General features: G+C 39.9%; 1 protein-coding gene across 1 annotated transcript; it reads left to right on the forward strand.

Moving 5' to 3' along the window:
• The first annotated feature begins 1,170 nt into the window (after positions 1 to 1,170).
• LOC102659689 (uncharacterized) lies at positions 1,171 to 2,612 on the forward strand. The gene is made up of 2 exons (XM_006596747.1): positions 1,171 to 1,290; positions 1,818 to 2,612. The coding sequence occupies exons 1-2, from the start codon at positions 1,171 to 1,173 to the stop codon at positions 2,610 to 2,612; spliced, it is 915 nt and encodes a 304-aa protein (XP_006596810.1).
• The last annotated feature ends 13,620 nt before the right edge of the window (positions 2,613 to 16,232 follow it).

Here is a 16,232-nt window from a genome sequence, read left to right on the forward strand (position 1 = left end):
TCAAGTCCAAGCCCAATTCCGGATTCAAGCCCAATTTCTTATAATTCTCCTGAAATTAAATTAAAAACACAAAATTAGTCAAGTAGGCCCAAATGATAAAATTGCATAATTAAGGCTAATATATAATTAAAATGGTGATAAAAAGGTTAAGAAATAGGAGAAAATAATGGCATATCACGCAGGTTGGATGTGTGAAGGGCAGGTTGCCATGATCCATGATGAAGTCCCTCAAGAGCAATCAAACTGGGTGTGGCCATGCCCTCCTTAGTTCGAGTTGGGAAACTGGCAGATTATCGAACAACCAAAATTTCTGTGGCAAACATAATGTAATTTGTTAGTACTAACCCTATAGCTGGGCCTAGGCTTTATGGTTTTCTCCCTGTTTAGGCTTGTCTTTTGCTATCGAATATATATAAATACAACCTTTCTTCATTTGTTCTTGCACTTTCATTCATTCTCATTTGTCTGCATGTTTATTTTTGTTGCGATTAAACGGTACAGATCCGACGATGAGTCCTGTGAAGGTACTAATACCAAGGACCCAGATGTCGATTTTGAGCAACTAGTAAACCAAGCTAAGGATGAAGAAGTTGAGGATTGGGGGCTTCCCCCAGAACTAAGAAGAATGGTCGAACAGGAAGACCAAGAAATGAAGTCACACCAAGAAGAGACGAAAATCGTAAACTTGGGTGTTGGCGAGGTAAAGAAAGAGGTAAAGGTTGGCACATGCATGACCACACATATCTGAGATGAATTGGTGGCTCTGCTACGAGACTACCAAGACATCTTCGCTTGGTCTTACCAAGATATGCCTGGATTGAACCCCCACATTGTGCAGCATAGGTTTCCTTTGAATCCCAGTTGCTCCCAGTGAAACAAAAACTAAGAAGGATGCAGCCCGAGATGTCCTTAAAGATAAAAGAAGATGTGAAAAAGCAATTTGATGCTGGCTTCTTGGCAGTGGTTCGATACCCGGAATGGGTTGCCAACATTGTGCCAGTCCATGAGAAAGATGGGAAAGTGTGAATGTGCATGGACTATCGGGATCTAAACCGAGCTAGTCCAAAGGATAACTTTCCTTTACCTCACATCGATGTCCTTGTAGATAACACAACCAATTTTTCTTTGTTTTCTTTCATGGACGGGTTCTCGGGCTACAACCAAATAAAGATGGCACCGGAGGACATGGAAAAGATGACCTTCGTCATCGTCACCCTGTCGGGAATGTTCTACAACACAGTGATGTCCTTTGGGCTTAAGAACACTAAGGCAACCTACCAATGGGCTATGGTAGCATTATTCCACGACATGATGAACAAAGAAATTGAAGTCTATGTGGATGATATGATTGCCAAGTCTAAAACTGAGGCGGAACACCTTGTCAACTTGCAGAAGTTTTTTGAGAGGCTGCATAAGTATCGACTAAGATTGAATCCCGTCAAGTGTACTTTTGGGGTCAAGTCGGGAAAATTGCTCGATTTTATCGTAAGCCATAAAAGGATAGAGGTGGACCCGGACAAAGTAAAAGCCATCCTTGAAATGCTCGAGCCACGCACCGAGAAGCAAGTCTGAGGTTTCTTAGGACGCCTGAATTATATAGCGAGGTTCATATTGTAGCTAACCACTACTTGTGAGCCTCTCTTCAAGTTATTGCACAAGAACCAGTCTGTCCAATGGAATGACGACTGCCAAGTGGCGTTTGGAAGGATCAAGTGATGCCTTATGAATCCTCCTGTACTTGTGCCACCAGTGCCTGGAAGACCCCTCATCCTATATATGATTGTGTTGGATGAGTTGACGGGGTGTATGTTGGGCAGCACGACGAGTCTAGGAAGGGGGAACAGGTCATCTATTACTTAAGCAAGAAGTTCATGACCTGTGAGATGAACTACTCTTCGCTTGAAAGGACATGCTATGCCTTGCTGTGGGCAGCCCATCGTCTAAGGCAATACATGTTGAGCTACACCACTTGGTTGGTATCCAAGATGGACCCAGTCAAGTACATATTTGAAAAGCCCGCTCTCACCGGACAGATCGCTCGGTGGCAGGTTCTGCTATCAGAATTCGACATTGTTTATGTCACTCAAAAGGCGATAAAAGGAAGTGCCTTGGTAGATTACCTGGCTCAGCAACCCATCAATGACTACCAACCTATGCACCTAGAATTCCCAGATGAGGACATCATGGCCTTGTTCGAAGAGGAGGTGGAAGATGAGGATAGGGACAAATGGATAGTGTGGTTCGATGGCACGTCCAATGCACTAGGCCATGGAGTTGGGGTGGTTTTGCTTACTCCCAACGATCAATGCATACCCTTCACGGCAAGATTGGGCTTTGACTGCACGAACAACATGGCCAAGTATGAGGCATCCGCCCTTGGGATCCAAGTAGCAATTGACTTCAAGGTCAAATTGCTCAAAGTATATGGAGACTTAGCCTTGGTGATCCACCAAGTGAGAGGAGAATGGGAGACTAGGGATCATAAGTTGATACCCTACCGGGTTTACATCAAGAAACTGACAGAGTTCTTCGATGACATATCCTTCCGCCATATTCCCAGAGAGGAGAATCAAATGGCCGATGTGCTTGCCACTCTAGCATCTATGTTCTAGCTAACCCCGCATAGGGACTTGTCATACATTGAATTCATATGTCGCAGCAAGCCCATGCATTGCTGCTTAATAGAAGAGGAACAAGATGGTAAACCATGGTACTTCGATATCAAGCGATACATCGAAGACAAAGAGTACCCACAGGAGGCTTCTAACAATGGAAAGAGGATGTTGCGAAGATTGGCAGCCGGTTTCTTCTTGAGTGGAGATATCCTGTACAAAAGGAACCATGATATGATTTTGATCCGATGTGTGGACGCCAGGAAAGCTGAGCAGATGCTAGGGGAAGTTCATGAGGGGTCCTTTGGAACACACGCCAACGGACATGCCAAGGCCTGGAAGATTCTGAGGGTAGGGTATTACTACCTCACCATGGAAAATGATTGTTGTATCCATATGAGAAAGTGCCACAAGTGCCAGGCATTCGCCGACAATGTCAATGCTCCGCCCATGCCCTTGAACGTCTTGGCGGCACCTTGGCCATTCTCTATGTGGGGAATAGATGTGATTGGAGCTATTCGGCCCAAGGCTTCAAAAGAACATCGCTTCATTTTGGTTGCGATCGACTACTTCACCAAATGGGTTGAAGCTACTTCATATGCCAATGTGACAAGGAGTGTGGTGGTCATGTTCATCAAGAAGGAGATAATCTGTCGGTATGGGTTGGCCAGGAAGATTATCACTGACAATTCCATCAATCTGAACAACAAAATGATAAAGGAAATGTGTAAGGATTTCAAGATCCAACACCATAATTCCACGCCTTACAAGCCCAAGATGAATGGGGCAGTTGAGGCTGCTAATAAGAACAACAAGAAGATAGTTCAAAAAATGACTGTGTCATACAAGGATTGGCACGAGATGCTCCCTTTCGTGCTACATGATTATGGAACCTCGATGCGTACATCAACTTGGGCAACTCCATTCTCTTTGGTGTATGGGATGGAGGTTGTGCTTCCGTTTGAAGTGGAGGTTCCGTATTTCAGAATTCTAGCCGAGTCAGTGTTGGAAGAGTTGGAATGGGCCCAAGCACGCTTTTGATCAGCTGAATCTTATATAAGGTAAGAGATTGGCCACCATGAGCCATGGACGATTATATCAAAGCTGGGTGAAGAACGCTTTCGATAAGAAGGTACGCCCACACAAGTTCAACAAAGGGGATCTCGTCTTGAAGAAAGTATCCCAAGCTCAGAAAGACCATAGGGGAAAATGGGCTCTGAATTACGAAGGACCTTTTGTCGTGAAGAAAGAATTTTCGGGAGGAGCATCGGTACTCGCCATCATGGACGATGAAGAATTGCATTCCCCCATGAATTTCGATATCATTAAATGATATTATGCTCAGTACTTGGGGCAACTAAAGGGTTCAATATAGGGTTGTTCTCCAAAGACTCATTGGGATCTCCCAAAGTCTTCCAAACCTTTGTATACCATGATTGCAACATTAATAAACATTGGATGGATGATTTGCGTTTTAATTTCTTGTGTTGTGTTTTTACTTGAGAACCTACACTTTCAATTTTGCCCATTGATCCGGAGCCATTTGGCTCTATCACAGGGGTGCCGTAAGCGTTTAAGTAAAATTGAACATAATAACATTTGTTTAATTATTGCAATTAAACTTCCTAATCATAAGCATGCATGCATTTGCATCTTGTCATCCTGCGGATCGGAGTATAAATGGAAATCCATTTTGAGTAGTGATCAATATCACACCAAAATCAAGACAAGAGTAAGTGAAAGGATAAGTATTTTGTGATGTTATTTCACATTTACTGTATGATTCCTTTTCCTTTATTCAAAAGCTTAAGGGGCATCTACGAGCAGGTGCTAGGCCAATGATTGATCAACCATCATCTCGCATCTGGCTCAAGACGTTAAAGAAGCGCTTCTAGGAGGCAGCCTAGTATCTCTAATCATGTTCTTTAAAATTCATGCTTTTATTTATCTATTTCCTTGAATTTTATTTGAATATGCCTAGTTTATTTGTGACCATAGGAGTTAATGAAACAATAAACATGGCTAGGAATAGCTTAAATTGTTGCAAAGGGGTTTCCCCAAAAAAAAAATAGAGTTAGCTCGCCCAGGCGAGCATGTCTGCACCAGAAGCATAAAATGGGGAGGGGTGAAGCCATTCTTCACCCCAAAATCTTCCCCAAGCTTTCAAAGACATAGGTGCTCAAGGAAATCATGAAACCAGCAGCCCTGAGCCACCATTTTTGAGTTTTAGCTTCCATTTGTTGTGTTTTTGTGCTTCCCTACAAGCAAGTATTGCTATTCTTCAAATTTTTGCTTCCCATTATGGTGCTTTAGTGCTTTAGTAGCTTGTTTCTTGCAAAATTCGTGAAGCAATTCATATAAGAATCCATGCTTTGATTTGTTGAATTGGGGGGCTATAGGGGATGACCATAGGCTTATTGTCGCAACCTACCCTTCGGCGGGAGGGCGACGCGAGACTCGCGGGATGCGTGTTCCACGAAAGGAATACGCGCGGAGTCGCCACCAACGTTTATTTGAGGAAAACGTCGGAAAAACCGGAAAAGACGCGATCTACGAACTTTTAAGTTGAAAGGTTCGGGAGTTGTATTTACGCACGGGGAAGGTATTAGCACCCCACACGCCCGTCCCAAGGGACGGCAGCCTTTAATCGAATGTGCAAACATGACTTTGATTTTTATGTTCCCTTTTATGTTCTTATATCCTTTATACCCTTTTTATATTTTTTCTTTTTTGTGGTCGACAAGGGTGTTTCCCTTTGCTCCTACGTATTCCTCAATTTGCGATGAGGAAATCAGACCTACGTAGTTCTTTCGGAACAAAGTGTTTGGTTTAAGTTTGTTTTTTTGTCTTTTTTGCAAAATATGTTTTTTATTTGAACAAAAGGTCATTTAAGGTGTTGAACCATTAAACGGTCTTTTGATTTTGAAAGGGGAGAAACGTTAAGGCGTTGGACCATTAACGATCTCTTGTTTTTGAAAGGAGAGAAACGTTAAGGCATTGGACCATTAATGATCTCTTGGGGTGGTCGACAAAAGCGGGGCTTTTGCTCCTACGTATCCTCAATTGCGATGAGGAAATCAGACCTACGTAGTTCTTGCTTATCAAGTGATTCTTTTTTACTTAAGTGGTGATCATTTTAAGGCGTTGGACCTTAAAAAATGATCCATTTTACTTAGTGAGAAATTGAGATGACAAACTTCAAAAGCCTATTTTTGTGGACGAGCTTGACTAGGCGAATTGATTTTAGCCTTTAGTTTCACTTTAGTTATTAATCAATTCGATTAAGAATGAGAAATCCCAAAGAGAAAACGTCCGATTGATTTTCCGCTTTATTTTACTAAAAGATGTCTTTTTTATTATTATATTTATTTTTTACCTCTTTTTGATTTCCAACGTGGTTACGGCACGACCGAACGGTCGGAATTTATTTTAACCGAAGTTAATGGATAATACAATTCAAACGTTCGGTGGAAATTTATTTTATTTTTAAGTTAAGCGAGAAATGACTTAAGTAAAATGGCTTAAGCACGTCAACAGGGGGTATAAAAAGTAAACAAAACGAGAATAAAAATGCACGAAACACAATGTGGACCACTACGAGTACATAGAATGAATCGAAAAGCTTGGTTCGAGGTACTTACCCGTTGAAGATCGAAGAACGATGAAGAACGAATGAAGAACGTCGAAGAACGGTTGAAACCTTTGCGAAATTCTTCACGGAAAACGTTACGGAAATGTTTCGGAAGCGCCTCGGCTTAGATTTTCTTCACGGAAACAATTTTTCCAAGCAAATTCGAAAGAGAGAGAAGTGCCTAAGGGGCTGAACCCCTTTCTTCTTCACTTCCTCCCCTATTTATAGCAAAATAGGGGAGGTGGTTGTCGCCCAGCTCGCCCAGGCGAGCTCAGCTCGCCCAGGCGAGCAGGGTTGCTTCCTCCAGAAGCAACCGCCTTCTGGAGGAATATTCCGGAGGGCCCAAGTGGGCCTGGGTGCTATTTGCACCCCCATTTTTACTAAGTACACCCCCCTCTGCTATTTTTTGGTGATTCTTTTTTCGTAAAGTTACGGAAACTTACGAATTTCGTAACGATACTTGTTTTCTTTCCGTAATGTTACGGAACCTTGCGGATTACATAATCATCCCCTTTTTGACTTACGGAATGTTACGGAACCTCACTTAATTATGCAACGATGCTTCCATTTGATTTCCGGTGTGTCACGGAAACTTACGGATTGTGCATCAATATTTTTTTGGTTTTTCGGCATGTCCTGGAATTTCACAAATTGCCTAATGATGGGTGCCAAGCACCTCACGAGGACCAAAGAATGGTCGCACGTCATCGAGCAAAGGTCCCCGGACGAAATTAGGGTATGACACTTATCTTGAGTTTTAATATGAATGGGCATGTCGCATTGCCCCTGTTCCTCATTTTTTCATATTTAAACAGGCACCCACCAAGTGTTCAGTGAAATGCCTCAATGGCATTTGCGCGTGATTTTGTGAAACTTAGCTTGTGGAACGAATTGTGCACATATGGCTGCCATTGTGAATGTGTGGGCAGTTTTGTAGAAGCTAGAATAATTACCAACCAAATCTTTGTGTCCGCTCTTGCTCCGCGTCGAACCGAAGAGAAAAAAAATATAAAAGGAAAATGCCAAAGCACCCAAAAGCCAAAGTTCCCACTAAAATCCAGCTTTCTAGAAAGTCCTATTGATCCATGATTACGCATATTATCTTTGATTTGATAGGAAATGACTTACAAAGTCAAAACATGACATGTTTGTGGTTCGGAATTAGGATGAAACACTTGCATGTGTGAGATTTTATACACAGTGAGCGGTTTTCCTCTATTTTCAATTGGACCCAGTGCTTTCTTCTAATGTTCTTTTAGAGATGAAATGCAAATGTCCCAAGTCTCGTTTGTGGTTATTCTATCAGCATGTTTTCCTTCCCCGGTAGTCACATTGTTTTTCTTCAAAAATATATGTTGCTCTGATCGGTTTGGAGGTTTGTTTCTTTGCTAAGCATGTTCGAGTTTTAGTGAAAGTTTGACAAAGACTATTAAAAGTCTTGTTTGCCTTACAGAGACAATCAAGTCCATTGGCACGCAAAGACAAATTATGGTCATCTACCCTCTTTCGAAGACTTTAGTGCCTTTCGACAAAGACTATTAAAGTCTTCTTGCCTTCCAGAGATAATCAAGTCCGTTGGCACGCAGAGACAAATTATGGTCATCTGCCCCCTTTTCGAAGACTTCAATGTCTTTCGATCAAGACTATTAAATTCTTCTTTGCCTTCCAAAGACAATCAAGTCCGTTGGCACGCAGAGACAAATTATGGTCATCTGCCCCCTTTTCGAAGACTTCAATGTCTTTCGATAAAGACTATTACAATCTTCTTTGCCTTCCAGAGACAATCAAGTTCATTGGCATGCGGAGACCATCATGGTCATCCGCGTTTGTTGTTTTCAAGACTATTACAGTCTCCTTTGCCTTCTAGAGACAATCAAGTCCGTTGGCATGTGGAGACAATCATGGTCATTCGCTTTTGTTGTTTTCAAGACTATTACAATTTTCTTTGCCTTCCAAAGACAATAAATCCATTGACATGTAGGGACAATCATGGTCATCCGCTTTTTTTTTTTGTTTTTAAGACTATTACAGTCTCCTTTGCCTTCTAGAGACAATCAAGTCCATTAGCATGTGGGGACAATCATGGTCATCCACTTTCATTATTTTCAAGACTATTATAGTCTTCTTTGCCTTCTAGAGACAATCAAGTCCATTGCCATGCGGAGACAATCATGTCTTTCGCTCTTTATCTTTTCAAAGGCTATCAGAGTCTTTCATCGAGACTTCGACGTCTCCCTTACTTTGCAAGACTTCAAGGTCTTGTGTTGATATACCTGATGCCTCTTATGCCCTTTCTTTTGACAGGTTTCGCTCATTTGGCTTTCGCTAGTGGTCGGTCGGAGGATGAGATTGCTGGAACGAAATTAGTGTCTTTATCTTTACTTGCCTTTTATCTCCAATAAAAGATAAGTAAAGAGGGGCAACTGTCATACCCTAATTTTGTCCGGGAACGATTGTTTGCCAACATTTGGATTCTTGCCGACCGAATTGAGCTGCTTAACACTAATTTCTGCGCAATCCATAGGGTTTTGTGATGTTTCAGAAGGAAATGTGCAAAATATTCAAAAGAAGGGCAAAATGGTCACTTTTGGGACAGTTTTTAGCCCTTGGACCCACTAGAAAGCTTAGGGATGAAGCAACCAGCTCGCCTGGGCGAGCTAGGTTGCTTCTGGAGAAAGCAAGCAGCTCGCCTAGGCGAGCTGCTGTGCAACCTCCACCCCTCATTTCCTATAAATAGGCGTGAGGGGGGCTGAAGGAAGGGACCAACACCTGAAATCAACAAGATTTGAGTGAAATTAGTGAGAAGAAGGAGATTCCGTAATGCTTCTATGGTCGATTCCGTGATCGATTCCATGATCGTTCTTCGTTCGTCGATTGGTTAGTTCGAAGCCACTTAGGAATGACCTTTATTCTCTTAGGGTCAGTGAGAACCCCTTGATCACTATTTAAAAAATTAAGAAAAGTAATGCAATAAAACATACCTTTTTCTGTATTTTCATGTTGATTATTCCTACCAAAAAGTACGACAAACCTAAGGTGTCCCGTATGAGCACCTAAGTTTGTATTGAAACTATAAATAAGAACAAACCTACCTAATGAGTTCCTATGTATGTTAATCATGAAGGTGTTGGATGCATGGGTGCTTTTTCAAAAGAGAGTTGCACCACTCAACATGTTCATCATACCACCTATCATAGGGATTCGATGCCTCATAATACCTATTTTAGGCACCAACAAGGCACAAGGATTTAAGCTCTTATGAACCAAACCCTTATCCAAGAGGTGTGGCAGTGCTAACAAGTGTCTTTTTACAAAAGAGAAGATTTGGAGGTTGTTTAAAAGGGGAAGTTTCTTTAATATTTGTCTTTATTTCAAAATGATTTTCCTTCTTAGCTAACCTCTTGGAGGAGTCACTTACCTCCTTACACTCCTCCTTACCCATTAATGGTTGTCTTTCTTCTTGGGGCTAGATTCCTTCACTAGATTCTTCCCCTTTTGCTTCTTCACTTTCACTAGAGGAAGGTGAAGTAGTAGCCTCATCTTGGCTACTATAAATGTCTTGGCCCCTCATAATCATGGTTTTCTTGGTGGGGCATTGAGAAGTAATGTGTCCTCTTCCAAGACATTTAAAGCACATTATAAAGCTAATCTTCTCTTGCATACTAGCCTTAAGGGGTTGCTTTTCTATTGTCTTACCCTTATCATCTTTGGGCTTAGAAGGTGTCACCCCTAAGATGCCTTGACCTTGGTCTTTCTTTGGATAAGAGTGAGAGCCATAAGATTTTGAAGTAGACTTCCTTTTAAGTTGTTGCTATACACTTATTTCCCAATCTAAGTAAGTCTCTACATTGTCCTTCCCATGGAAGTATGGGAGGTTAATGTTAGCCTCTTGAGCCTTTCTTTCCTTTTTTCTCCTATGGGAGTGAGGTCTAAGATATGACCTATGCCTTCCTTCATAATAGTCACGAAGTTCTTCACTTAGGCTCTTGCAAGAGTTATGACTACTATAGGAGGCATGTTTTTCTTTTCTTAACTCTTTTAGTATTTTCATTCTTTCTTCTTTCCTTATTTGTTCCCTCTCATCTTGATTTATTTTTACCCTCTCTTTTCCTTTTTCTTTTCTTTCTAGCTTTTCTTTCCATAACTTGAGGGAACTCAACTCATCTATGATTCTAGATAAAGGGTCTTTATGAATAGTACCCACGCCATTAACATTAGATGAATGATGACTCATGTTGGTCCCTAAGTTGTGGTTCTTTCTTGTTGGGGGTTTGAAAAAAGGTAAAAGCTAGGGTTCCAAAAGAACTCAAGATAAGCGTGATAAGCAAGAAGAAAGTATTATGCAATAACAAGATAAGCTAGGTGTGACTAGTAAAGAAAATAAGATATGAAAGTAAGCAAGAAATTAAAGTGAATCAAATGTAAACTAGGCGGTTCCTAAGAGTGTATGGATGACCTCATCTAAGGTTTCCAACAAAATACTCATTATCCTAAGGAAATATTGCCTAAAATTATTACACACAAATGGAAGTAGGGTGACCTATTGGAGGCTCCCAACTTACTTTCAATGAAAGGACTTTTTGGTGGTTGTTCTTTTTTTGGTGATTCACTCAATTTGGAGTGTTTCTTATTCCAATAGCTCTTAAGGTGGTTAGCCCCTTGCTTCTTGACTCAAATTCTAAAAGGGATGGCACCAATCCTCCTTTACAATTCCATATATGGCAACTCACAAACAAAGAAACAAATAGACAAGCAATAACCAAAGACAAAAAAAAAATGAAATGAAAGCTAAACCAATAGAGTTTTATCAAGACAATTTTTCAAGGATTATTCAATAATTAAAGCAATGACAAGCACATAAAAGCAAGCTAGGACTCAAAGAGAAACCTAGAATGACTCTAGAGTATAGTAGAAAAACTAAAAAAAAAAGACTCAAGAAACCTCTAGTTTTGGCAATTTTTTTCACACTAATTTTCAATTGAAATTTCAAAACTAAGATTGGTATAAAATAGGCACCAATAGTACAATAAATTTCTAGCCAAAACAACATGCTCGTATGTTCAAGCTGCCAACACCAGCGAGTTCAACCTAGAAATCAAGAGTAGTGTTTATGTTGCTTAAGGCTTGGATAGTTACAATTTTTGTTTGCTTATGCTCAATTATCTTGATAAAACAATTTAAGAGAGCTTAAGACTTATTTTGATTCACAAATCCAGCCACAACTCAACTTCTTCATAGGCATCATGTAGGAAACTTAGAAAACAAAAAAAAAAGTTCAACAACAAGACTACTTCTAGGGATTGATTTAGAACATATTATGAACTAAATAACATGCATGAATTAGACTCAAAATTCAAAAGATAGAATAAGAATGACAAGAATATATGTAGAAATGTATCTAGAATTCAATCAATAAAATCAAAATTCAACACAAACTTAGAACATAATGTGACAACTATTATGACTAAACATGACTCTAAGACAACATGGATTAAGTGATTTACACTTAGATTTTTGTGTTTTTTTTTCTAATCAATATTTTGGAAGAAAATTTAGATCAAAAGTTCAGCACAACAAGATTATGACTGAAAAATGATAGAACCTAAAATCAACACAAAAACATGATTCAAGAGTAGATCTATAAAATTTGAACCATAAGAATGCAAGTACAAGTGTAGATCTAAGATTTAATCGGTTTATTTTTATGAATCTACTCTAAACAGCACCAAACCACAAGAAAATGGAGGATATACATGGAGAATAAGATGAAGAAAAAGGAATTAAAGTGAATTGACTGAACAAAAAGATGGAGGAAACAAAAGAACATCACCTAGATGAAGATGCTCTGATACGACATGACGTAGCTCCATGTGGAGCTTGTAGGCCTTGGATCTTCTATATCAATAGAGTCCTTTGATTCTTTAATATCAATGGCAGCAGAATGGAGAAGGAAGAAATATGATTGGAGACGCCACTTCCAGGAGAAGATGAGTGAAGAAGAAGCTCACCACCATAGAAAGCCATTGATAAGAGCTTGAAGGTAGGAGAAGATGAGTAGAGGGAGAAGGAGAGAAGGAGCACAAAATTTGGTGCTCAAAAGAGGTCTGAACTTTGAAGTGTAATTCTCAAATGATCAAAGTTGAAAAAATGCACACACATGGTCTCTATTTATAGCCTAAGTGTCACACAAAATTAGAGGGAAATTTGAATTTCTATTTAAATTTCACTTGAATTTGAAATTGAATTTGTGGAGTCAAAATTTCACTAATTATGATTCGTGAATTTTAGCTATGGTTCAGCCCAATAATCCAAGATCAAGTCCAAGATTCTCCACTAAGTGTGCTTAGGTGTCATGAGACATGTAAAGCATGAAGGACATGCAAAAAGTGTGACTATATGATGTGTCAATGAGGTGTAGCAAGCAAATGCTCATCCCCCCCTATAAAATTTAATTGGATTGGGCTTCTCCCAATTCAATTAAATTTATTTCCCAACACACACATCAAATATTCACTTAATGCATATGAAATTACAAAACTACCCCTAATACAAAAACTAGTCTAGGTGCCCTAAAATACAAGGGCTGAAAAATCCTACATTTTCTAGGGTACCCTACCTACATTATGGAGTCCTATATACAAGGCCAAAAAAAATGAAATCCTAATCTTACATGTACAAAGATAAGTGGGCTCATACTCTGCCCATGGGCCCAAAATCTACCATAAGGCTCATGAGAACCCTAGGGCCTTCTCCTGCATCTCCGACCCAATCTTCTTGTAGTCTTCTATCCAATGCCCTTGGGAGGTATGATTGCATCACATACTTTTTGGTAGGAGTAATCAACATGAAAATATAGAAAAATGTATGTTTTATTGCATTACTTTCCTCAATTTTGTAAATAGTGATCAAGGGGTTCCCACGAACCCTAAGAGAATAAAAGTCCTTCCTGAGTGGCCCACTCCACCAAGTATAAGGGAAATTTGGGGGTTCCATGACTTAACAAACTTTTACAAAAGGTTTGTCCATATTTTTCTATAATTGTAGCACCACTCATTGAGATGGTGAGGAACCATGTTCCCTCACGGGAAGATGCCCAGGAAAGGGGTTTTCAGACCTTACCCTACTCTAACATACCCAACACCACTAATATATATGTTTTATTCTTTTTACAAGTGTTGAGGGAAGAAGTCCAAAGTATCAAGAACCTCTAGATTTGAGGTCAAATCCTTTTCAAGGGGAAGGGGATCCTCCCAAGGGTATTGGATAGAAGACTCCAAGAGGATTGGGCTAGAACTGCTAAAGAAGGCCCTAGGGTTCTCATGAACCTCAAGATATATTTCTGAGCCCATGGGCCAAGGTTGAGTCCACTCTTATATGTAAATATTAGAATAGGTTTTCTTTTTTTGGGCCTTTTATTTTGGCCATTCTAGTAGTATAGGGTCTTAACCTTGTATTTCAGGGCATTTTGAGTAGTCTTTGTTGTAGGGACTTTTTTTGTATTTTCATGTATTTTGGCATGGGGGTGAGCTTAGCTATTGGAGGGGTGTGTGTAGTTTCCACCCCCCTCTCTAGCTTCTCAAGGAATATGTTAAGATGTCTTTGGCATATTCTTGGAATATTCCTTTGGCATATTCTTGGAATGTTCCTTTGGCATATTCTTGTGGCATATGCCTTTCCCATGTGCTAGAGTCACACCTTCCATTCTAGTGGCATCTAAAGGGAATATGCTAATATGCCTTTAGCATATTCTTGGAATATGCTAAGATGCCTTTGGCATATCCTTAGAATATTTCTCTTAGATTCACATGAAATGGAAATGAAATTCACAAATAGTGACCTAGGCTATAAATAGAAACATGTGTAACACTTGTCAGAACTTTGTTGAATAAGAGTTTTGTGAGACACACTTCAAAGTTCAACTTCTCTCTTTTTCTTCCTTCAATTTTCCATGCCACTTTCTCTCTCTCTCTCTCCCTCATTCTCTTCCTCCATTGAAGCTTCCTCTCTAAGCTTTTTATCCAAGGCACTCTCTTGGTGGAGAAGTTTCTCCTTCCATGGCTTATTCCCTAGTAGATGGCGCCTCCTCTCTCTTCTTCTCCTTTATCTTCCGCTGCAACTCCATGGCTGAAAATCACCATTGAAGGACCTTAGTGAAGCTCAAAGATCCAATCTCTATAGAAGCTTCTCAAGCAAGCTTCCATCATGAAGTTATAAGGCTCTCATGGGGATGAAATCCTATAAGGCTTCTGGGTCGAACGACTTCCAGTCTATTTTTAATAAAAATGTATTGGGAGATGATGTGTGGAAGTTTATGAAAGAGACTTTCGAAACAAGTATGTTCAATCCTTTGGTGGCTGAAACTTTGATTATGCTTATTCTGAAATTTGATGTTCCTAAGCATTTTAAGGATTTTAGACCGATTAGTTTATTTAATGTCATTTATAAATTAATCTTTAAAGTTCTACTGAATAGAATGTGGACATTTTTTAATGCTTTGGTTAGCCTTATGAATAGTAGTTTTATTCCAAGGAGAGGCAAATTGATAATGCTATTGTGTTGCCAGAAGTCGTCCACTCCATGTCCAAGTCTAGGAAGGTTAAAGGTGGTGTAACCTTCAAATTGGACTTGGAAAAAGCTTATGACCAAGTGAATTGGAATTTTCTATAGAATGCTCTTTTGGATTTTGGCTTTCCTGGAAGGATTGTATCATTCATAATGTGTCGCAACCTACCTCACGACGGGACAACGAAAGCAAAATTAATAGAGGTAAAAGCCCATTCGTCTCCTAGGGACAAAACGAGTGGGAGTTGCCACCAACGTTTATTTAAGGAAAACGTTAGAAAAACCAAAAGAGGTATGCAAATTTTGAAAATAAGGGTTCGAGAGTTTTTTATGCATAGGGAAGGTATTAGCACCCCACGCATTCGTCACAAGGGACTGCAGCCTTTAATCGAGTGTGCACAACGTGACTTCAAAATTATTTATTTTTCCCTTTTTACATTTTTTAATTTTTTTGGGGTCGACAAGGGGGATGCCCTTGCTCCTACATATCCTCAGGTGGGATGAGGAATTCAGACCTATGTAGTTCTTTAACGTGAGAAAGTTTGTGTGTTGAGTTGGTTTTATGCTTTTGAAAGATTCATTTTAATCACAAACAAAAAGGTCGTTAAGGTGTTGGACCTTGAAATGATCTCAAGTGATATTTGATAGAGAGAAGCTAGTTATGAGTTGGTTTTTTATATTTTGGTTTTTTTTATTAGCTTTCAATCTTTTTAAGACAACAATCTTTTTTACAGCACTAGTGATCAATTAGGATTAAATTTTACAAATATAAACGAGATCACCGATGATAAATGGAAAAGATGAATATGCACATAATAACAAAGGGGACCCCTAAGGGTACGTAGATTACATTCAACTCTTGAAAAAACTAACCAACTCTTGCACGAGGGACACAAAACAAGAGAACAATGTAGGGAATGATCACGGTTGCTATTCGGTAGTGCCTCGGCTTCGCTTTTCTTCCTTCTTCCTCTTCTTTCTCTCTTTCTCTTTCTTTTCCCAACTTCTGAACCCTCAAACCCCTCCCCCAACATGGCTATTTATAGGAAAAAACCATTTTGGGGCAGGGGAAGCTCGCCCAGACAAGCTAGAGCTCACCCAAGCGAGCTGATGCATAGCTATGAAGGAATGTGCTTGCCCAGGCGAGCTGGTTGCTTAGGCACGAACCCATTTCATGGCCCAAGCGAGCCAAATGCTAGCCTGGGCAAGCTAGCGTCTAGAAAAATAAAAAAAGACCCTTTTGTCCCCTTCCTTGGTATCTTTTTGTTTTCTTGATCAAAACACCGAGTGATTCCTTGCTTTGCATTGTAACTGGCGCCAAATATTGTAATTTGACTAGCAAGAATCAAAAATATCATATCGAAAAATATGCCCCGGATGAAATTAGGGTCTGACAGTTGCCCCTCTTTACTTATCTTTTATTGAAA

Source organism: Glycine max, chromosome 14, assembly GCF_000004515.6.
Source record: "Glycine max cultivar Williams 82 chromosome 14, Glycine_max_v4.0, whole genome shotgun sequence".
NCBI classification, from domain to species: Eukaryota; Viridiplantae; Streptophyta; class Magnoliopsida; order Fabales; family Fabaceae; genus Glycine; species Glycine max.